Source organism: Xenopus tropicalis, chromosome 1 (genome assembly GCF_000004195.4).
Source record: "Xenopus tropicalis strain Nigerian chromosome 1, UCB_Xtro_10.0, whole genome shotgun sequence".
Taxonomy (NCBI): domain Eukaryota; kingdom Metazoa; phylum Chordata; class Amphibia; order Anura; family Pipidae; genus Xenopus; species Xenopus tropicalis.
Window position 1 is genome coordinate 117,826,352 of NC_030677.2, and position 25,112 is coordinate 117,851,463.

General features: G+C 36.5%; 1 protein-coding gene across 4 annotated transcripts in view; it reads right to left on the bottom strand.

Annotated features, from left to right (window-relative positions):
- bnc2 (basonuclin 2) overlaps positions 1-25,112 on the bottom strand; it is a 322,056-nt gene that overhangs the window by 163,894 nt on the left and 133,050 nt on the right. For 2 of the 4 annotated variants that reach the window (XM_031890396.1, XM_018097765.2), the window contains exon 4: positions 8,477-8,675. In XM_031890396.1, the coding sequence (XP_031746256.1) occupies positions 8,477-8,572 (96 nt within the window). In that variant the 5' untranslated portion in view covers positions 8,573-8,675. Of the gene's footprint in view, positions 1-8,476; positions 9,099-25,112 lie in introns of those variants that run through there. The other 2 variants (XM_002935669.5, XM_031890400.1) reach the window with 2 other exon arrangements.

The following is a 25,112-nucleotide window of genomic DNA, read 5'->3' on the forward strand; positions in this document are numbered from 1 at the left end:
TTATGATTATAATTTGTTTTATACATCCCTATAAAATTTGCCTGTTTTCTGCATTCTAACACCTCTCTTATGTCTGATTGGTACAATGTTCCTACATATTTTTCTGTAGCGACAACAATTATAACATTTAATTTTTTAAAACGCGATCCTTTGAAGATATTAATTGTTATTGATACTTACTTACTGAAAATGGAAAATGAAGGTGAGCAAAAAAGTGGTAAATTGTGACACAATTGAGAAGAGGTCACTCTACATTAAACTGCATACCATGTACAAATAAATCATTAAAAAGAAACAGATATTTCATAAATACTTTCCAGCATGTCAATAAACAAAAATAAAAGTAACAAAACATTTTAAATCAAGTTCAAGTACACGTTTATTTATCCGTAATATACACATTAATCGTGGCCCAGCAAAAGATGCCTTACATTATTTAAAATAAAAGCAATAATATTTCAATCATGGGATGTGCACTTAAATAGAAAAATAAGGTTCTAAACAAAGGGTAGATACATTAGCTTAATGCAAATATGCAAAGTTTAATCCAATGAAAGAGATCTGAACTATTGACGTAGGGAGGGTATTAAGGAAAGGCAAAAATATCAAGACAAAATACTATGAATGTTCTAGAACTTGTTCAAAACGAGCCACAGTAAATGAGGACACCTTGATTTTTCTGCACAACTTTACTGTACCTTATTCTCCCCAACAAATATTTTAAAAAACAAATGCATTTCATCTTTTTTTTTCTCTTGTCCCCCGCTCCCTCAACTCCCCCTAGCAATGCACACAATATCTGCAGAAAACCCTACTTTGTATAACAGACAACATATGTCTATAATGTATATGACTATATATACCTATATAATAGTATAATTTTAGAAAACACAATAATAAGATGAGCACACATGAAGTACACATTCCAAACTTCCTTAGAGCTAATAGGTTAAACTTTCACAATGTGTTTCATACACTAAAAATCCAAGAAAGGCAGACTAAAGAAAAATAAAAAATGTGATAGTGATAAGATGGATGAGAGAAAAGGGAGAATTTGGAGGGGAAAGAATGCAATGAGAAGGTAACTAGAAAACAGAAAAAAGAAGGGATTAGACAAAAGAAAACCACAAAGAAGGGGAGAATATAAAAAGCAAGAATGAAAGAACAGATTCAGGTGTACAGCTGCTGAAATCACTGTATAGTCGCCACAGTTTCTTCTTCGCAAAACAGCCCTCGTACAGCATGCATAAAACGAAAGACATTAGCAAATGGGTACACAACCTCTTGGATGTGTTTCGGAAATCCACCCCCACTTTAACAGAGAACTGCATAAAGCAGATGGTGATTCTTTATCTGTGCGGATAACAGTCTATGAAACATATGACAACTTATTTTCACATTCTATTGCCAAGTGAATATCATTTATGACAGCCACGTGTAGAGCGGAAAAATTAATGCATTGTCTGTATGTTACAAATAACGAGCTTTAAGGGAAAGGGGGGGGAGGAAAGCAAAGAAGTAAAAAGTCACAACAAACAGAAAACATGCTGTTATTGTTTTCCAGTGATTTGAGCTACTGACAACACTTGTACATCATTTCAATGATCAGATGCTTTTAGCTGAGGGCTGATCTAGTGCTAGAATGTAGCTTCTGTATGTGAGAACACTCTGCTTAGGTTCAAATGGTGCTTTAAGTGTAGGAAGAAGGTTAACTCCTTCACTGCTTGAGAGGATTTGCAAGCTATGTCATAATTGTTCGTCTTTCTTATTGGTTTACAAAAATTACAAAAATACATACAGGTATGTATTCTCCAGAGCGCTCTTGACCTGAGGTTTTCTGAATAAAGGGTATTTCTATAATATGGAGAACAATACATTAAGGCTACTGAAAACCCTTTAAATGAAAAAAGTGTAATTTTGCCATCAACATAGATTTATGATAGCTTAATAAACATGGATACAAGGTACCACCTTAGAAAGAAAAACAAATCAGTCAAAAAGTAAAACAAAAAATAAGCAATGGCATATTTTAGAGCTTTATGTGTAATAGGTTTCTGGATTATAGATCCGATACCTGTAGTTATTTAAAAGCAGTTTGAAAGCAAGCAAAATTAAGTTGCAGAGCCTAATAAAGCATATTTTCTCACAAAGTCCTTTGACAATCTTTTTCTGAATATTAGGATGCGAATGTATATGAATTCCTATAGTAAATGGTTTTACATATATAGCTGCATGAAAGGCAAATTAAAGTATATATATTCAGAATCAGAAATATATTAAATATTTTTATTTGCATGTTCTGAATGCAAGGAAGGCATAAATACAATTATTGGAAAATCGTTAAAAGTAAAGCAAATATGTCTAGTTCTCAGCTCTATAGAAATGCATTTAAGCAAACCCCTTCTGTCAATTCTACTATCAGGCACAATGACTAAATCACCACTCCAGCACCACTGCAAATAGTACGGCACTGCACAACATTTTTAAGAGTGAAATAAATGAAACCTTTAAAAATCAGACAGTGGTGGTAAATGATAAGACAAATTTAAAACCACATAACCTTAAAATGCTAAAACTTATCATTCAAAAAATTCAAGAAATAGCTGGCCCACCTATACTTGCTGTGATTCCTTGTGTTTATGTCGCTGGACCTAAAATTGCCTTATTACTAGTCTACGCATGATTACATTTCTTCCCTGTATCTTGTAATCATTTCATTAATAATAGTACAGAATGGCATTTTAAGTTGAAGCTTTTGGGTTCTATACAGTGATGTGTAGCTGACTGCATTATGCATACAAGTATGGGATCTGTTATCCAGAATGCTTGGGACCTGGGGGGTTTTGCATTAGGGATCTTTTTGTAATTTTGATCTCCATACCTGAAGTCTGCTAAAAATAATTTAATCATTAATTAAACCCAATAGGATTGTTTTGCCTCCAAAAAAGATTAATTAAATCTTAGTTGGGATCAGGTACAAGGTACTGTTTTATTATTACAGAGAAATGTTTAAAATTTAGAGTAATTTGCATAAAATGGAGTCTATTAGAGATGGCCTTTCCATAATTTGGAACTTTCTGGATAACAGCTTTCCAGATAAAAGATCCCATACCTGTTATATGATACATTCCTTTGACAAACATAAGAAATCTATTTCTTTAGAGTGTGATTGATTATTTCATATTATAAAAGCACCTATTAAATCGCTTTTATTTTCTTCCTTCACTTCCCCTTCTTAAAAAGCCAGTAACTGAAGATATATTTGCTCTTTAGAAATAATGACAATCATAATATACAGATTCAAATTAGGTTAAAAGTATAACTGTCTTCATGCCTTATTATATAGAAAGTAATCTGAAAAATAGAGCTAGAAATCTGCTTACACATTTAGTGAATGAAAATGATCCCTCTGTCTTGATTTGCTTATCTAATGACCTTAATGAGATTACAGTGGTAGATAAAGAAAACCCATGTTTTGTCCCAAAGCTGAAAAAACTTTAAATTTTAATAGCATATTTTATAGTTATTTGATCTAGAGTTCCTGCCCCCTTACCTCAGTCCAATATGCTACATTCCCCATGATGTAAACAGGGTCGGCTATTTTACCAGATTCATAACTTTATTTCCTTTAAAACTACTGTTTACACTTTTGTTTCATCAGATGGACATTTCAATGATGATTTAAAGTTTATGCATAGTGTTAGCTTGGTAGAAGCCCACAATAAAAGTATTAAAAATAGATAGATCTATGAATGGGAATGCTTTTCAACAGTATAGAATGATCTTTGAGTAAGTCTTCTTTAAAGGTGAATTGTACAGTGGATATAACAACTCCATGGAATGTATATGTAACGACCAGACCGATGTTCACTGCCTTACCTATCGGCTCACCAACAGGTTCAGCCCTATGTTAGCAGGAACAAACACGAATGTGCTCAGAAAAAAACTAAACCCAGCAACAAAAGAAGGGAACACATGGGAATATTCACCTATCTTCCATTTGCTAAAACATGCTATACGTTTATTTCCATCTTCATATTTTTAAACTGGTGTTTTGATGTCTCTGACGATATCTAACATATTGACTTAATAAGAGAAACTAATACATGTGAAAAAAGTCATTATTAATAATATTACCCTAAAGTTAAATAAAGGCTTTATATCTAGATACACCTGCTCTGACCCCTTTGGCAATAATGTGATTTCACCTCTAACATGCAAAGGGGAGCTATAGAATTGACTGAATTTGCACGGTATAGTAATACCTCTTTACCATACATCAAGGCACAGTACATTATATAAGCTATGTTCCTGCTTATAGGAGCACCAACTCCTTGCATTCCATAAATGCCATCTTTCTCTCTTGCACATTATTTTTGACAGGGAGGGATTAAACAGCATTTTATAATGGGCTATTTTTCATTTTTCAGCTTCCATGCTTTCATGCAGACTGCTTATATTTCATTCATGTCAAAAGTACTAATTAATCTGCTATGGTTTTTAAGATGTAGTGGTATAAATACTGACACACATATATGAAAAACACTGTGTTTTTATAGTCTATATATTTATGATATGAAAAGGAAATAAACATATATGTACAAATGTCATGCATTATTTCTATACATACTATTTCAATTATGTGTCCTTCCATTTACTTTGTTTAATGTGTAATTATTATTTAGGTATCACAATTCTTTATAACTGTACTCTGTATATGGTAATTGCATGTTAGGCAAATATTGCAAAACAACTGCACACGTGTTTATAACACATTCACTTATATGGCAAAACGTAGTTTCTACATTTTTGTGGAATGCAATTAACCCTCTCATTGACATGTCAGGCTGACGGTTATTTTAAGGGAAAGCAAAATTGCACACCATGTTATATAAAAAAGAAATAAGAAGAAATTCAAGGAAACTAGATTTTCCTCAACCAAAATATAAATAGAAAAAAGATATATACAGAGCAGAACCCAAAATGTTTTGCATACACAATACCTTTTAGCAGCAGACATGACTAAGGGTTGCCATAATTGCTGGACATACAGGGGAATTAAGTAGTACAGAGAGCTGCTAAACTAGGAAAATGAGAAAATAGCAATTGCTTACTGTCGACTGCAATACGATAAATCTGTTTAGTAACAGTTGTAAAAGTTTTTCGTGTAGGTTTGATTTTTCCATTCCATCTGTCATAGCCCAGATCTGGTTCCTGCAGCTATTTTGTCACCCCTCCTTCTTTTTGCCCATACATATTTCTGCCAGATGAAGGCAAAAAAAGGTTGGGGTGACCAGGCATAAGTCATGGAAGGACATGCCTAGCGTTTCTGGTCATTCTCTACTTGTCATCGATCAAAGTGACCTCGAACAACTCCCTTCAAACACAGTTCACAAAAATGCCCTTTCAGGTTATCAGTTACTTGGTGCTGAAAAATGTGAGTATGTTAAACAAGATGATCATTTTCACTACTTTAAAGGCTTTGTGAGGCCCAGATGTATGCAACACTGTGATGTCCCTTTTCAAAGTGTTTGAGCATTTAAAGGCACAAATAACTTCCCAGGGTGTCATTGCTGGGATAACCTAGATTATGAGGGCAAAGTGACATAGGTAAAAAATATTAGTCAACTAGAAGTATTAATTTTGTTGAACTGGCCATTTAGCTTACACAGAATAGCCGAAGTGGGCTCTACAAGACTATTCTGACAGGTAAAACGATCACATACCTATCCAGTAGCTAATTTTAAAATCATTAAGACTTTGTTTAAATGTATCTTTAAGCCTTTAACAGAAGCACAAGGTAAAAAAAAAATCAAAAGAAGACGCATTGTTGTAAGCATATTCAGAATAAAGTGGCCTTAATAGATCTTTTGAGGAAAAATATAGGCTGTAAACCCAAACTAGCAATTATATTACTTATACATTATTTGATGATTAACCATGTCAAACCATTTCTTTTTTTTAGAAAGTGTAAATTCCTTTGCAAGGCAGTTCTTTAGCTTGATCTGACAGATGTGTTTAGTAAGGCACACCTGATGGAATGCAGATAATTCCTACACTTACCACTCACTATTGCTAGGGACAGGGGGAAAGCATGTAATGTTTGTGTAATTTAGACACTTAAATCACAATTTACCCTGTTTAAGCATCTTCACAAGGAGCAACAGCAACTTTATAAATTCCAAATGTAGAGTTATCTGTTATCATTGTGCCTCTGTATTATATCCACATCAGTACTTTGATAATTTCTATATTCATTAGGTAAAGAAAAAAAAAAATCAGCTCCACCTTAGAGCAAACCTCCCTAAAATGAAATCCTTTGTGCTGTCAGGTCACAAGTGACAAATTAACCCTTTAAAACTTGTATCAATCCCTCAAGGTTTTTTTTTGTTTTTTTTTTAAATCTCCAAAACCCGGAACTCATTCCGGATATCATCCCTTGCCACAATTCTTAATTTATACGTTTGTTTACGTTAAGCATTTTCTAGCATTGCTGACATGGCTTGGGTTGAAATTTATTTCTCTGGGTTTTAATGCCAAACAGGCAATCGTTCACGCTGTGCTTGGTGGCTCAATAGCCATTTGTCAATTGATTATTATTGTATTCAATTTGGTAAGCTCTGCTCTGCTGCAAAAAATGTTCTCAGTCAAATCAGCGATAAAATACAGAAATTTAAATAAGTAAGATGATGACATACATTTTAGCTTTAGAACTTGCTTTTTTTGATGTTGCAATTACTAAGCACAGCACACAACAAAAACAGAAGTAATCCAAGGTAGTCCTAATGAAAATTACCCCATCTGAAAAATCCTGTCTGCATGACACCAGGGCAGCGTTTTTGTAGATGAAGCAGTATACTGCTGCGTGTAGCTGGGTAGTTTATGCAGACATTTAATATGTTTGCGTATTTTTCTTCCAAGGCAAATGCCTGCTACTTTCCTGTTTTTGATTTGGCAAAAGAAGTTTTTGGAGTGTAAGCTCAGTTTTGCTGTATGTTCTTCGTTAGAGATTAATATCAACTTACAGTATTATCAGCAGTAATCAGGGTCCCTCTACAGGAGACACTAAAACATGCTGGGCAGAAAATGCTTTTGTCAAGTCTGAGACTTTTAACCAAGTACAACGTTTCATGTAATTCATCAGTAAGGTTTTTTGCCTACACAGCTAGAATTTGGATTGTCCTGTAAAAACTGTAAAGCACTGTCCATTTCAAAAAAATCCACCAGCACCACAAATATTTCCAGCCGTAAATACTATATTAAAAAGTAGCTCTCTGTAACCCCCACACAGAAATGGTTAGTTCCAAAAGTGATCAAACTATTGATTTGATTTCTTAATATGCCATCTTGAAAAAAGTAAAAAAAAAAAAAAAAAAAAGTAATTTTAACTTTTTTTACCTATTCACTAAGTGACTATGATATCAGGATTTATATATATTTTTTAAGAGCTGTGTAAAAGAAGATGTAGGCAACTAGTTATGTATCACCATGTGCATGGTACAGAGACACCGGCTTGTGTGATTAATTATCAGTTGTTACTGGCCTTGCAATAACATTTCAGCTTTCCCGTCAATAGCAGCATACCAAGCTTCCTTTAAGGCGGCCCCCAGTGCAGGAAAAGCTCTGGGGAGGACGCCAAGACACAGCCTCGCAGTGTAAGTGAAAGGAGAAGGGGGATAAAAAAAAAAGTATGTTTATGTATATGTGTTAAAGAATGTGGATTGCTTAGAACAAGGGCTAAAACATGGTTTAAAAAAGTAAACATTAAAAACAACAACAAAAAGGGCAAGTCTGACAAAGAGAGAAAAAAGTGGAAAAAAGCAGAAATAAGTTTAAAAAAAAGGCTAAACTGACTTAGCTATCAAGCCTCCACACTGTGCCGTGAGCAGTTTAAACAACGCTGCAGTTCAGCTCATCTGAGGGCTGGAGAATGCTGTTCTCTACCACATGAAGTCAATTAAATCCTAAGAGTGGGGCCCCTCAAATTTCTATCACTGCGAAATCAGGGAGGGGAAAGAGGAAAGAGTGGATGTGGTTTTAATTCCACTTATGATTACTTTCGCAGAAAGGATGCTACGGGCTAATTGTTTCGCATTTCTTCTACATTTCATTTGGTTTTCAGTTTCTTTTTTTTGGGGGGGGGGGATCAGTTGTCCTGAGTTTAGGTTGGAGACAACTACTTCCTAAAGGTGAAGTGATCTGTCCACACAACTGTCTTTTGTTAATCTTGCTTTTTTTTTTCCTTTTTAAGGGCTTTCTTTAACAAAGCAAGCACCGAAGCACAAAATCAACTGCAAACTGTTGCTATGTCACCATGCTGACAGTTTGAGGAACAATTACCCAGAAGTAAGGAAAACTTTGCAAAAGAAGCAAAATATGCAAATGGAAGAAAATGCAGGAGTAATACTGTTAAAAATATATATTTGTTATATATTTGTTTTAAATGTCAGCAAATAAGAGAAAAGCAAGCACTCACCTGTTGGGACATTCTGAAGAGAAGGTTTGCATCACAGTTCTGCCATGCCCCCATGTACCCGGGCTCGCTTGCCGGCGTCCTCGTTCCGAACTGCATGGGGTTGTCAGGACACAAGTCTCTGAATGCCTGGTCTCTTGCCCTCTTGCTGTCTGTCTCTCTGAGTGTCTCTTTCTCTCACATCCACTTCTGCCTCTTCTGACTGAAAAGTGAAGGTGAATTTTTGAGCCTCTTGGCATTCAATAGCACAAGTGTGGAGTAGTTACAAAGCTGCATGTAGGCTGCATTTCATTTAGGAAAAGAGAGTAAAAAAAGGGCAGGAGAGGATGAGGAAGGGGGTGGGTGGGATGTGAAGTAGCACCGAGGGATGTGCTGGTATTGGTGGGGGGGTGAGGGATGCAGAGATTATTTTGCACCTTCCTCACAGATACCCCTATCATTTATGCATGGATTGTGACTCCCCAAGGCTTCTCTTTGCTCAGCCTAACAGCTGCCTGTCAGGTGTGCGTATAGCACCAGAGATGGAAAAGAAGAAATCTAAAAAAAACCCCAACATGCAGCTTTAAGGATGTCTCTGGATACAAAAGCACAGAGTCAACTGCACTGCTCCACTGTCAGGCACCAAATGACATCCTGCACTATGCTCTCTCAGCCTACAGATACCCATATACACAGAGGGACACGCGCACACACATTAAGGAGCTCACTGATCACAGGCAGTTGGGAGGGAAAAGGCTCTGGCCCTTGCTTTGCTGCGTTCTCTATTTTTTTTTTTAACTCCTGCTTTTCTTCATCAAAGCTGTCAAGTTAAATATGCCTCAAATGACACTTACTTGTGCCACTCCTTATGCTTTTGTTCTTCATTGTTTTCTTAAAATATGAAAAACAATTAGAGAATCCTGAGTAAAATATATCTAACTGTATGTGCTAAAAAAACAGGATTGGAATTATCCTACTTTTTTAATAGCAATCTGTCACTAAAAAAAGCATGAATCCCGGTGCATTTTCCCATGCGTGCAGAATCTGTCGCACTTGTCATAATTTTCACACCTTCACTGTTAGAAGCTATAGTGGTGTGTTCTTCCTCATTCTTATGCCATAAAGACAAAAAAAAAAAGAAAAACAAAACAAACTCTGCTTTATACTGAACGGAAAAAAAAGAAAGCTTTCCCACACAGAAGCAACTGCAAAGGTAAATGACAAAAAAAAGAAAATACACAAGAGGTTAATAGTTTCATATTTGAACCCTAACCTTGATATTTGATACCTGAACGACAAACCTCTCAAGAACAGAATGGGTTAATTCATTTTGTCATGGTTGATGATTGTCTTAAAACAGCCCAGGCATTAATGTGTTAAACAATAGCCAAAAAGAGGTAATACCAGAAGGATCTGTTCTAAAAGTTAATTTAAAAAAAGTCAAGGTAGATTTGTTTTGCAATAAAGCATGCAGACTTGCAGTAGGACAAATGGCCCAAAAGACCCACTTTCTTCCTATCTCCAAGATAACAATAAAGCTTGCATCCACACTCTGTAAAACAAACAAAAGCCAAGAGCCTGGGTGACTGCTCAGTGTCATTAGCGCACAATGAGGAGAGATGAGAAAGCGTACGCTGTGTTGACACAAATGTGCCTCCCTCTCTTCATCCCACATCTCTTGAAAGCTTTTCTGTTAAACTTTCCTCTGGTTCACCACCATTAGGCGCGCGCACACTTATACGCACTCACACACACAGTCTCAGGAGCAGTGGATTCAGTACCTTGAAAGTAAGGTGCAGGATTTAAACAAAAAAAAATCTTTAAATTCTGGAAATTTGTGAAAAAACATATATATATATAAATACCTATAAATCCATATATTAGTAATTGGAAAAGCAGAATTAGAGGGGGGAACTGCCAATCAATTGTGCCAACAGTGACTGTGCTTTCACAGCCAGATATTAGCCATTTAAACTCCCTCTAAAATCTGCTAGCCTCTTGATTTCTGAAGTGGCACTCAATGCTTCAGTCAAGCTGCCTGCTCAGCTCCTGACCTTCCCACTAATGGCTGTTATTTGAGGGAGGCTTAAGGACACTGTCAATAGCAGGCTTCCTCCTATCTTCTCTCCTCTGCATCCCTCCCACCCTCCTTCTTTTGCTCTGTCCCTTTCTCCATCTATCTCCCACAATTCCCCCCTCCCTCCTTGCCTGCTCTCTGTCCTGCATGTAGTTTCCAACTCTCTCTAATATATATATATATATGTATATACCTGTGTATATATACAGTATATATATATATATATATATATTGCAGGGAAAAGAGCACCTGCAGTAATAGACTGTTTTATTAAAACTCTTATTCTGCAAGACTTGAGATTCCCAGAGGACCTGGCCATGTCAAAGCCGATATAATTAACTAGAGGCTCAGCAACGGATCAATTACCAGACAAGCAAGTGATAGTGAAATCAATGAAAGATCATCAGCCACATTATCAGTGTTGCAACTCATTAGGGTAAAACTGAGAAATGTGCTCAAAGCGAGCCCAGGCAAGGTGGCATTACAAAACAAAAGGCTAATTTGGCTACCCTGCTGTGAACAATCTGTAACAGAATTAGCCTCTCTCTCCCACCCACTCAACCTCCTAAACTGCACAGCGCTGTAACTAAATGTGACAGACTGAGAGAAGCAGTTTATTAAGACACCAACTTCAAGTTTATTTAGTTCATAAACTCACTCCTGGAAAATCAATACGGTCTGTGCAAGGGTTATTAGGCAGACTATCTTAATACATCCAAATGCGATCTCCTTATGCAGGGGTCATGGATCTGAGCCCAAGTGTAATATTCATTATACCAAAATATGACAGGAATCTTTGTTTCATTTCATATGGCAGAAGCTCAGCACAAAATAATGACAGGCTTAATTTGAAACATGCATATTGTAGAATATGTTGGCATAAGCACATGACCTGCGCGTCCATCGTAATTAGCATCCCTCTATGTCCTTGACTCCAAAATGAAACCAGCACAATTGATCAATAGGCATGGATCATTATACATTGTGTGATTTGACAGTATGCCTGCTTATACCAAACCTTCAAGAACGTCACTCCTTTACACAGACACACATAACACAGATAACTATGTGTGTGCAGCAAAGGGTATGATAATTTCATACACAGACGACTGTTCCTATGTTCCTAAGCTCAAAAATAAAAATGAAACAATTGATTGGGGCACATGACTAGACATCAAACAGACAAACTGGCAGCCATATTTGACAAACATGGCACTCATGTCAGTGACTGTATCTAATCTTTTATGTAAATTACAAATACTAGAATGTTTACAGCTGAAAATTGAAAAGCAAGTTCATACACCCAGCTTGTTCTGTCAATCCAAGATATTCAAAATGGAGCCCTCCATTTGTTCTTGCACTGCAATTAATTGTGAATTGTGAATTAATTGTGTGTTGGGGAATGCTGATAGTTGTACTTTGTGGTTTAAATTAAGTTATGCTTATCCAAAAGCATGAAATACAGTTAGATCCCACTTTAGTCTAAAGTCTAAAAACATTTAAACAATGAATAAACCCAGTAGGATAGTTTTTCTTCTAATATGGATTTATATAGCTTAATTAGGAACAACTACAAGACACTGTTTTTATTATTACAGACAAAAAGGAATTGCTTTAAAACATTTTTAATTATTTACTTAAAATGGACTCTATGGGAGATGGCTATTTTTTGTAATTCAGAGCTTTCTGGATAATAGTTTTTTTATATAAGGTATCCCATGCCCATACTCAGAATGAATTATGAGTTATTTAAGAAAAAAGTCTACCTTCATCTTATAGATTTGCTTCATTACTTATGTACCTACAATTTTAGTACCTTTACTGTTGAAAAATCTATACATTTACAGTAATGCACCATCATATGATCCGAATAGAATCAGTTTGCCAATGTAAAAACATATCTGTTATTACTGACTTAAGTGCTTTGAAGATTACAAAAATCTAGGCGAACACTTAAGAACAGACAACGCTAACTAAATGTTAAACATAATATGTCAACATCTTTTTACTTTTTTTCACCTGCCATGGCGATTATCATCCTTAGGGCTCGTACTGACGAGCGTTTTTTCCTGCGCTCCCCTGCAGCAGCTTTCTCCTGCGTTCATCACGTACATGCTCCTGTGTTAGTACAGCCCCCTAGAGAAGAATGGGGTGTTTTTCTTCCTGCATTCCCCTGTGGTAGACCATAGGAGAAATTTCTGCAGGGGTGCGCAGGAAGAAACACTCCTCAGTACAAACCCTAAGGCATACCTTATTATAGCTGATGCCTTAATATCTACGTAACAACTCGAGCTTTAAGTACAGGTAGAGGATCTGTTATCCAGTTTTTCCACCAATATGAATTCATGCAGCTTAGTTGGCATCAAATACCGAAAAAAAGAAATTATTTTTAAGTATAATTACTGTATTTGCTTTAAATTGGCTCTATGAGAAATGGCCTTGTAGTAATTTAGAGCTGTCTGGATAATGTGTTTCTGGATAAGGGATCCCATACCTGTAATATGTCGTGAAAAATGTAGTAATGGCAACCACTGTGCCACCATATCAGTGACTATAGCAATATGGCACTATACAACTTGACTTAGCACAAAAGTTGTCAATGTGAGCAAATCTTTTCTATTTTAGCTTCTTGTACATTATTTATTATCATTATATACTGATTTATGGTTCAGTATCTTGTTTGCTCTCCTGCAGATCTATTTGGATGAAACCCGGGTTAGTTAGTTTATCTTCCCCTTTAGTTATTGTGAGGTAGTACAAAACAGCAATACTGGGGCCCCAAAACAATGGCAGAGATATTGACACAAACTGGAGTATAAGAAGCCTCAAAAAGGTAAAACAAAATGGTATGATCCTATTCCATAATGATCAAGTTAATTTATTCAAAGCAAGACAGAATTTATTTGTCATACAATAATAGAAAACATCCCTGGGAGATGAATTATTGTTTTAAATTAGGAAGAGGGACCAAAGAAAGAAATACCTCACTTTTAATAAGCAATAGTTACAAAAAAACATGTCACATGGCTGCATCACAATTTATGTGCTGCTGCAGTATGCATACAACTAGTACTTGAGGAGAGAAAAGGCAGCTATGGAGAGACCATCTGTTATGATTAACATACAGAATGCTGCTCTGTAAAAAATAGTGCTGTAATGATGATGCAGTAAGTAGGGATGATTTAATATTATAAATGAGTGATTCTACAGTACTTTGCAAATTACATATACTTTTGTGCAGCAGGACGGAGAGGGAACTCTTTAAGGATCACTAGCCCGGCAGTTTACTAATGGTGACAGTATAAAATTAAAACATACAGTATAATATACACAATTTTATACATCTCGGAAGTTACCCCTACTGACTATGAATTCTATGGTGTCCCAGACATATTATTTTTCTTTTATTATCGTCTTTTATTTATATAATGCTGACATGTTCTGCAGTGCTTTACAAACTTTATACATCACTCACATCAGTCCCTGTCCCAGCAGAGCTTATATGTGAATGTATCCAGCACTTCCTATGGTCAGTTTTATCAGGAGCCAATTAACTTGCTGTTTTTAGAATGTAGGACGAAACCCACACTTGCATAAACATACAAATATCTTGCACAAAGTGCTGGAATTGAACCTAGTACCTAAGCACTGCAATGCTAACCACAATGCTGCCAATTATTTCCCCTATAATATCTCCTCCTATAGACCTTTAATCAGTCTTAGTATGCAATTCAATTTCACTTTCAAGTTTGCAGTTATGACAATGCCAAGCCAAGGGGCAAACAGTAAAGTACAGTTGTTGATGGCCTAATTAGATAAATACCATTGCATTTGTAGCATTGCATTTTGGTTTTCAGATTCATTTTTTTAGTTGTCCTTTAAAGGATAATTATACTATACCCCTGAACAATGTAGGTCTCTATAAAAGTATATTGCATAAACAAGCTCATGTGTAAAACCCTGCTTCATCTAAATAACCAATTTTCCTAAAAATATACTTTTTTAGTAGAATGTGCCACTTGGTAATCCTAAATAGAAAAAATGAGGGGCAACCTCCTTGGATCATACAATTCATGGTGCACACAAACAAGCCAAGGCACACATACATGCTAGGCCCCATTAGCCAATTAATGGACAGAGTTCTGCCTTTTGCTTCTACACTTTCTCCTGTTACAGTTAGAGCTGCAGTATTTCTGCTCATGTGATCACTGAGGGAGCGCACAGCCCATCACTTAATGGTGGCTCAAGGGAAAGGATATAAAAGGACAATATTTTGTCAAATATATATATTCCAGTTTGGTAAGATACATTATAGATCACTTATTATGATATAAACTATCTGTTGGTTAACTATTTATTCTGGGGGTATAGTCTTGTTTAAATCTGATCCCTTGGTACTAAGGATTTTTCCTTTTGCCATTTTATGCCATTAATTGCCATATTATCCCATAAATCTTCTAAAAATAATGAAATGTCCTATAAATTTAACTCGCTTGTTTATAAGGCACAAATTTGGGCAGTTTTACCAATTTTCATAGTCCTACTCTCTGCTTATGTATTGGAAAGCAATTCCAATAGAATACATTATGATTTCACAAAGGTGGGTTTACAGGAGCAGGCTTGGACTTGGTCAGCACCTCCAGTCAGCAGATTATCTGCCCATATATAGGATCCTCTGACAGCCTGGCCAACCCATATCTGGCAAAGGTTCAGACAAATATCAATTGGACAGGCTTGAAAATCCCATTGGACAAAGGGCATATCATTGTGTTGATGATGTCTCCATCTGATACAGTAAAGCTGGCCATACACGCACCGATAATATTGTACAAAACCTCGTTTCATACGATATTCGGTGCATGTATGGCAAGTCAGCGAGTCGACTGGTATCCCAGGAGGCTGCTGATATCGGTCGACTCGCCGATCGGCCAGGTTAAAAAATTTGGATCGGGCGCCATAGAAGGCGCCTGAGCAAAATCTGCCGTCAGGGCTGAATCGGCAGAAGGAGGTAGAAATCCTATTGTTTCTACCTCCTTATCTGCCGTTTCAGCCCTGAAGGTTAGTGGCGGATTTAACAATCTTTCGTGTGACCGAAGATCGCAAATCGCCACGTGTATGGCCACCTTAAGTCTCAATAGACAGGCCCACTTTATGATCTGAGTCAGTCCTATTTGACACAGCATGTAGATAACCAAATAAGGCCCAGACCCACTTGTTTGGCAATCTCGCCAAACGGGGGACCTGTCTGTGTATGGCCACCTTGACACTGCTGAAAATTAAACTGCTGATTCCCCTTACTGATGTGAAAATGGAGGAACAGCACATGTGAAAATCATCATAGCTCCACCCTCCCTCTTACAATATGATCTGATTGTTCTGGCTGTTGGGCTTCATCATCTGACCATTGCCTAGATAGAAAAAAGTAGACAATTGCTAGCAATACTTTATTTATTTTTTAACACTAACACACTTCTACAGAGCATTACAGAGATAAGCATCACTCACTTTCAATCTTATTTAAGGTTAGGACTTCTTCCCCTGAATTATATCACCATAGCTTTTTTAAATAATTAAGGTTTGTATCTGCATGCATCTGAATGATGTAGGTTGAATTTGAATTTCTTTTAGTTTTGTGTAATAAGTCTATGGGGACTTATTATTGTAATTTCATCAGCAAAATATATTGAATTTTTCACCTTAATATTGGGCTGGTGGAAGAAAATGACAATTTTAAAAGTGTTATTGTTATAGATATATATTTTTTATAACTAGTACTAGTGTGATCATCTTAAGGTTTTCTTTCAAATGCGTCTTCCATGATGTTTTATGCATGAATCCAGGAAATGTCATTTGTATTTGCTCTTGGGATTTCGCAGGGTAATGGACGCTCTTCTTGAAAACATGATACACTGCGTGACACTATGCCGCTGACTGTGAGATATTAAAAATACACAGGGCTGCTTATTTGTTTAAAACGACCTTTTCAGGCTGTGTCTCCCCTAGAACCAACTGTAAACATGTGCAAACTGTAATTTTTAAACAGGGATTGTCCCTCTCTGGGTCACAAATGGATGAATTAAACACAGGATTTTTGATCCTTTGGTCTGGTTAAATAACACAGTGTGTATTCTACACTAAACTTGATGCCCACACAAATGTAATAAAATATATTTTCCTGATAAAAGGTGTAATACATATAGAGAAAAAGCTGGCAATGCCTGGGCTTTGCAGTGACTGATTTAGCAAATTGTATTTACATTTTTGAGGGGGGTGAGTTGACAGTAGTGTTACATTTGCATTTTGTCTTGTTTTTCGTGTGGAAAAGAACCCAAGAGGGAAAAAACCTTGACACTTGGATTTGGCTGGCTTCCTATCAATATATGCAGGTGCAAAGTCACAAAATGCCTGAATTTGCCCCAAAACCAATCTAAAAATGTATACATTAACATGTAAGTTTCTAATCTTGAACAACATATAGGATATAATAAAAAAGGTGTTCAACTAGTTGGTGCCCAGATTCCAATGTGTGATTAACAGTAACTGCAATATACAGTGGTGTGAAAAACTATTTGCCCCCTTCCTGATTTCTTATTCTTTTGCATGTTTGTCACACTTAAATGTTTCTGATCATCAAAAACCGTTAACTATTAGTCAAAGATAACATAATTGAACACAAAATGCAGTTTTTAAATGAAGGTTTACGTTATTAAGGGAGAAAAAAAACTCCAAATCTACATGGCCCTATGTGAAAAAGTGATTGCCCCCCTTGTTAAAAAATAACTTAACTGTGGTTTATCAATTTCAATTTTCAATTTCAATATCAATTTCTGTAGTCACCCCCAGGCCTGATTACTGCCACACCTGTTTCAATCAAGAAATCACTTAAATAGGAGCTACCTGACACAGAGAAGTAGACCAAATGCACCTCAAAAGCTAGACATCATGCCAAGATCCAAAGAAATTCAGGAACAAATGAGAACAAAAGTAATTGAGATCTATCAGTCTGGTAAAGGTTATAAAGCCATTTCTAAAGCTTTGGGACTCCAGCGAACCACAGTGAGAGCCATTATCCACAAATGGCAAAAACATGGAACAGTGGTGAACCTTCCCAGGAGTGGCCGGCCGACCAAAATTACCCCAAGAGTGCAGAGACAACTCATCCGAGAGGCCACAAAAGACCCCAGGACAACATCTAAAGAACTGCAGGCCTCACTTGCCTCAATTAAGGTCAGTGTTCACGACTCCACCATAAGAAAGAGACTGGGCAAAAACGGCCTGCATGGCAGATTTCCAAGGCGCAAACCCCTTTTAAGCAAAAAGAACATTATGGCTCGTCTCAATTTTGCTAAAAAACATCTCAATGATTGCCAAGACTTTTGGGAAAATATCTTGTGGACCGACGAGACAAAAGTTGAACTTTTTGGAAGGTGCGTGTCCCGTTACATCTGGCGTAAAAGTAACACAGCATTTCAGAAAAAGAACGTCATACCAACAGTAAAATATGGTGGCGGTAGTGTGATGGTCTGGGGTTGTTTTGCTGCTTCAGGACCTGGAAGGCTTGCTGTGATAGATGGAACCATGAATTCTACTGTCTACCAAAAAATCCTGAAGGAGAATGTCCGGCCATCTGTTCGTCAACTCAAGCTGAAGCGATCTTGGGTGCTGCAGCAGGACAATGACCCAAAACACACCAGCAAATCCACCTCTGAATGGCTGAAGAAAAACAATATGAAGACTTTGGAGTGGCGTAGTCAAAGTCCTGACCTGAATCCTATTGAGATGTTGTGGCATGACCTTAAAAAGGCGGTTCATGCTAGAAAACCCTCAAATAAAGCTGAATTACAACAATTCTGCAAAGATGAGTGGGCCAAAATTCCTCCAGAGCGCTGTAAAAGACTCGTTGCAAGTTATCGCAAACGCTTGATTGCAGTTATTGCTGCTAAGGGTGGCCCAACCAGTTATTAGGTTCAGGGGGCAATTACTTTTTCACACAGGGCCATGTAGGTTTGGATTTTTTTTCTCCCTAAATAATAAAAACCCTCATTTAAAAACTGCATTTTGTGTTTACTTGTGTTATCTTTGACTAATAGTTAAATGTGTTTGATGATCAGAAACATTTTGTGTGACAAACATGCAAAAGAATAAGAAATCAGGAAGGGGGCAAATAGTTTTTCACACCACTGTAATTGTTTAAGATATGAAACGGAACAGTGTCAAAAGTCAGGATGGCAAATTGAACTGGGAAAAAAAGAGCAATGTGGTTCTCTTTCAAGTTTACTGTTTAAAAACATTTTTGGGTGTTATAATTAATACAGAGCAGACCTGCTGAATGTGGAAACACAAATACACAAAGCTTGCCACATTCTTTATTTCTTTCAGTGATTTTTTACGGTGACACTAGAGGTCAAGAATGTCCTGTAGTTGTGCTGCAATGGGCTTGTGAATAGCTGGTTATAACCTATGTAAGTTCCACCCTATACCTTCCTCATATCTCGTACTGCTCCCTTGCAATACTGGTGGTGAAAGGGACAAGTGTAGATTGTGTCCTGTGGTCATGCTCTAATAGCTGGCATCAAGAATAGGCTGACCACAGTTTATAGTATTCCATAAGAAAGTGTTAAATGTGGAGCTATCCTTTATTTAAAGAGCTATTGTAGATGAACTACATATAACAGCTATACGTAAAATATCAAGCACTGAGGGGAAAAATGATTTGATAATGAAGTTTAAAGGCATTTTTCATACAGAAAATCTTGACACATATAAAACTGTCGCTATTTTAATTAAAAAAAAGAGATTGTTGAAAAAATGCAAGCAATATTTTGTTACATATGTACATGTATATGTTTACATTTTAAATAGTTTAAATACTTTTAAATAGTTAAAAATCCATATACTTCCTAGTTTAACATTAATGAGTAGGACTTTTTGCCTTTTATTTTACTCCTATGAGGGAAATATTCCAGAGATCCATGTTTTTTTACTGAGCAGTAACAATGGCTACTGCTTGGCAAAAAAACAGATACGTTTCTGATTTATCAATCCCTTTTCTGCACTGGAATGATTCATTCCAGAGTTGAAAATAGTTGTCCAATTTATTAATACCCCCTTGCTATGTTCATCTGACAGCTGTTCGAGTTCAGTGCTACCACTAAACTCTAACAACTTACAGAATGGTTTTTGACTGTTCAAACTCATTGTGGCAAACTGACACTTTGATCTGCTTTGATTAATGTGTCAGTTTGCTAAAACACTGCATATTGTCAGGAAAGCATTTTACATATAACATTTAAAATTGCTTGGAATTATTTAGGATTCTTCAGGATTCCCACAACCTCTGGATGTATAAGCACTGCAAGAAAGTATTTCAAGCTATGGTGACATAATACACTTTCCCACCTTGATCTAGGCAAGTGTATATTTGAAGAAAACCAAAGAAATCTTTTAACCTACACTTGCACCTGTATTGTGAAGTTAAATTCAGAAGTAGTTGAGGGATGGTTTTGATAGGATGGTTTAATCTGATTATTACACTGTGTGGCTAAGGATGAAGACTTTACAATTATTACACTAGCCAAAGTGTGAAAGTATTATTTTATTATCAATGTGTTCAGAAAACATAACTGAACTGATATGGGAAGTTTCAGAATATCTCTCACATATAAGATTTACTTTTGGAATAAGGTTCTATTGCCCTGTTAGGCAAGGTTATAGGCAGCTCTGTAGCAAAAAGCTGGACTGCCTAATATTTAGTTAATAGCTAATGATATATTGTTTAATTATTTTCCTGTTTTGTGTTTCCATTTCATTTCAGCTACCCAGTGAATATTAGCAGTTTTTTGCATAACAAAAGTAAATGTAATTCTAAGAAACGTTCCAATAGATAATATGTTGCTTGTAAATGTTGCTTGTAAATGTAATTGCTATTAAAAAAAAGTATCTGTCTGACTATTTCTTTGCTATGCTGGTTCTAACTCCTGAAACAATGTAGAGCATATCTGGGGCAGAACTGGCTTCTGCTACATTGTACAAAAAGGGAGATACAAATACTGCTTTCAATTGCAATTACAATACATTTGAAATTTGCGTAGAATTACATTTTCTTTAATTATGGAAAAAACAGTTTTTGGGTGGGTATCACCTTTTTAACCTGTGTTTACAATGACCACTCATATAAATAACTTTATATAGAGTTTGCTAAAAGGAGAGCTATATTTGTTTAGTACAGGTATGGGATCCCTTATCCGTAAACCCATTATCCAGAAAGTTCTGAATTTTGGAAAGGCCATCTCCCATAGACTCCATTATAAGTAAAGAATTCAAATTTTTAAAACTGATTTCCTTTTTCTCTGTAATAATAAAACAGTACTTTGTACTTGATCCCAAATAAGATATAATGAATCCTTATTGGAGGCAAAACAATCCTATTGGGTTTATTCAATATTTAAATGATTTTTAGCAGACTTAAGTTATGGAGATCCAAATTATGGAAAGACTCCTTATCTGGAAAACCCCAGGTCCCGAGCATTCTGGATAACAGGTCCCATACCTGTACACACATTTACAGATATGAGATTTAATATTATTTCTTTGCATAGAGTATAAGAAAATAAAAATGTACAGAAAATGTTTCTGGCCATGCCCTGAATGATATCAGGGCAATTTCACAATTGCATATTAAGAAAATGCAGAATCTAAGAAAACACAAAAATCTTTAGAGAAGCCCTGGAACTGGGATATATTCATATCTTTAAATTAGTTTGAATATTTTATTAGACAAACACAGAACATAACTAAAAAAGACACATTAAGGCACTTTAAGACTTCAAGTAACCAAATAAAGGTAAACCTATAAAATGAAAAAAAAAATGTGAAAATACATTTACCTCCAATAAGAGAAAGGGGTTTTTGTGGTTTGCAACAAAACCCAAAATCATTAGTGGAGTCTTTTTTTCCTTTAAAACCCTTTTTTGTGAATTTTTTTTATTATTTTAGTTGGTTGGTCAATACAGAGGCTAGATTATATAAAACTGGTGTTTACTGCAGGAATAAAATAGATAGTTGCTCTTCTGTACAGTCAATGCTTTTGTTTTGTGACATTACAGATCACAAGTGCATCCTGCTTGTTATTGCACTCAAGACAATGGCTTTTTAACTGCTCTGAGTCCACTTGCTCAAACACAGTAATCATTATCCGGCCTAAGTGATGCTGTACTGAAAGAATTTCAATAGCGGCCAAACTCCACTACATACCATTGTCATTAGTTCAGTCTGCCCTGCCACACTAAGGACTCTCCCTGATGAATAGCTGACAGGCAATAATAATGTAATATAATTTAGCATTTTTTTCCAAAGCTTCTATATTAATGTAGCTGTTTTACACATGTTTAGAAGTCATTTTTATTTTCTGTAAAGAGGTTCTATTCAGTTTATAAAACCCATCTTATTTCAGAATTATCAATCACAATTTAGACTAAGGAGTAACTACTGAAAACAGATAAAAGTGCAATTTCAAGATAAAATATAAGCTCCAAAAGCAAATAAACAAAGAAGAAGAAGGTCTAGGACTGACTAATACAAATATCTGTTGATGACACAGGTTTAGAAAAGTAAATGAAGTAAATGAATGACCTTGCTAGTGGCCAACGTTGTAGGTAGTATTATCGATTATATTAATACACACAAAAGGTTTTTGCAAGTGGTATAAAAAGTCTCAGGTAGCTGTGGCATGGAACGAAAACAGTGAAATTAGAGGAGGAACATAGATAGCATGTACTTAAAATGTAATGTATCACCCTCAAATTGTTACCCGCACTCCAGTTGCAGAAAACCGTAGTTATTTTTTTAAAAAATACAACCCTGCCATTGCTAGGCTGCCCACACCAGGGAGCTCCCGGTGCAGGCAGCCATGTTGTTTGTTGCACATGAGCATAATGAGCGAGTCTCCCCACTCCCTTATAATGCGCCTGATGTGGATGAGATTCTCTCTCTTACATCATATGCATGTGTACAGTGAGGGAGTTGTGGCACTTACTCATTATGTGCATGTGAGTGTTACAACATGGCTGCCTGCACCAGGAGCCCCCTCCTGGTGAGGGAAGCCTAGTGCTGGCGGAGGTTACTTTTTTTTAAAAAAAAAAAAGCTCTATTAGCCCGCACCTCTGGGGAGTAAACAATGTGAGGGTGGTAGGTTCCCTTTAAGTAAATAAGCCACGGTCCCTTTAGGCTTGTACTCTACCCTTTTTTTGTGTGAGTATTTCAAGCTAAGTAAATATAAATACTGGCAAATGCAAAAGCTGGCCATACATGGGCAGATTGAATCTTACAATTCGGCCCCTTCAGACCAAGTCAGCAGCTTTTCTGTCCATGTATAGGGCCCTCTGATGTGCCTACCTAACCGATATCCACCCAAAAATGAGCCAGACCTTGGCCTGCATCCCAGTCATTGTGTTCAGGTTAGCATATTGGGGAATATCTGCTTGAAACCTTGTCGGATTTTATAATATATGGTCTTCTTTAGTCCATTACCATACCCTTTTAATACTATATACAGGAGTTGGCCATACACATACCGATAAAATTGTCAGAAACCTACAGACAATGTGTGGGCTCCGAATTATTGTTCCGATAATTTTTGTACCATAGTGATTGGTTGTTTAGTCAATCGGGCAGGTTAGATCATTTCGGACAGCTACGCATGTATTGTGTATTGTGCAATTCTGTATCAATCCTTGGGGGACCTACAATGGAAGTTGCTTTTGTACGATTGGTGTCTGCCAACTATTTCATGTTCAGAACATCCTCCGATTTGTATTGTAAGGGCTTTATCCTACAATTTCAGTCTGAATGTTAGTTTCAGATTGTTGCATTTAAACATACAACAAATATCATGAACATTTATGGCCACCATGGGGTGATTTGTCACCTAAAGTTACCATGGGCAACAAATCTCCTTGAAATGCTTTCCCACTGGCAATAAAGTGAATCACTGGTGGGAAAGCACATGCAGCACCTTGTTTTCTGATGTTGCCTAATGTTTCCTGCTCTAATCTCTCCAAAGCTACTTTTGTATATAGTTGGCATTTTCTGCAGAATGATACGGGAGATTTACTAATGATAATATTGCTGTTGATCATATTCTGCACAAAAAGATTATGGGATCAGCTTTAACTATAGCACATGCAAGATTATGTATCCTTAATGCTACCAAACGGCTTTCGCCGTTCAGCAGTTTTGGGAATTTTTTTGGCGAAGTGAAATGGGACATATTTGCTCATCCCTAATTGAGGAGGCAGCTGATAAATTTCTGCTGCCTACCATTAAAGTAATCTGCAGCTTTTTATAGTTTATTTGGAGACATTTAATAGCTCTTACACACAGGTTTTTTTTGGTGTGTTTAAAACACACATTAGGGTTGATTCACTAAAGGTCGATAAGCGTTATCGCATGCTTTTTTATGTTAAAATTGACGTGAAAAAATGCGCGATTCGCTAAAGTATTATCGCATGCGTTAAGTTGCATATTGCGTTTGTTAAATAGCACACAAGTGAATGCGTTCATTTTAACGCATAGCGTTAATTAGCACGCAGAAATAATACTAACGCATGATTCACAAACACTTAGACGCGCTAAATATCGCATTAGTCTGTGCAAAAATTAACACCTACCGGGGTCAGGCGGTAATTATAGAAAAGTACAGTTCATGAGCTGTTGGCAACACAATATGGACTTTGCAGTGGGATTTATTCAAGTATGTGTTGGCCCTAGAGTGATGCAGCCTCCAGTTTGCAGGGAAATGGTCATTTTCTGAACAGTAGTTTTCCGAAAGTAATGGCGTGTATGGCTAATATGGCGTGCGTTTTTTCGCATCCGGTGACAATTTGTGCACGCTGCTTTAATTAGCGCGCATTAGGTCAAATACCGCACGAAAATAGTCTTTGCGACTTAAATAACGCAAACAGCATTGCGTCTAAATTAACGCAAGAATCCTTAATTAGGATCAAGCACAGGTATGGGACCTGTTATCCAGAATGCTTGGGAACTTGGGTTTTCCGTAATTTGGATCTCCATAACTTAAGTCTGCTAAAAATCATTTAAATACTGAATAAACCCAATAGGCTTTTTTGCCTCCAGTAAGGATTAATTATACCTTAATTGGGTTCAAGTACAATGTTCTGTTTTATTATTACAGACAAAAAGGAAATCATTTTTAGAAATTTGAATTATTTGCTTATAATGGAGTCTATGGGAGATGGCCTTTTCGTAATTCGGAACTCTCTGGATAAGGGGTTTCCGGATAATGGATCCCATACCCATCCCAAATGCAAACCTCTATTCTATTGTTTTATGAATATGTGACAAGCAAAGAAAAAATGCAGCATGTTGCATTTAAAAAACACAACTTGACTGCAATAAAACACAGTTCTGAACGCACATGAGTGCAAACAGGCAGAATATAATAGAATCAATTAGCTGATGCGTTTAGGTGCACTCAAACCTTCGGCTCAAATCTGTGTCAAAGGCACAAATAAATGTCCATGTGTAAGAGCCTTATGACTGCCTGTATTATCATACTCCTGTCTA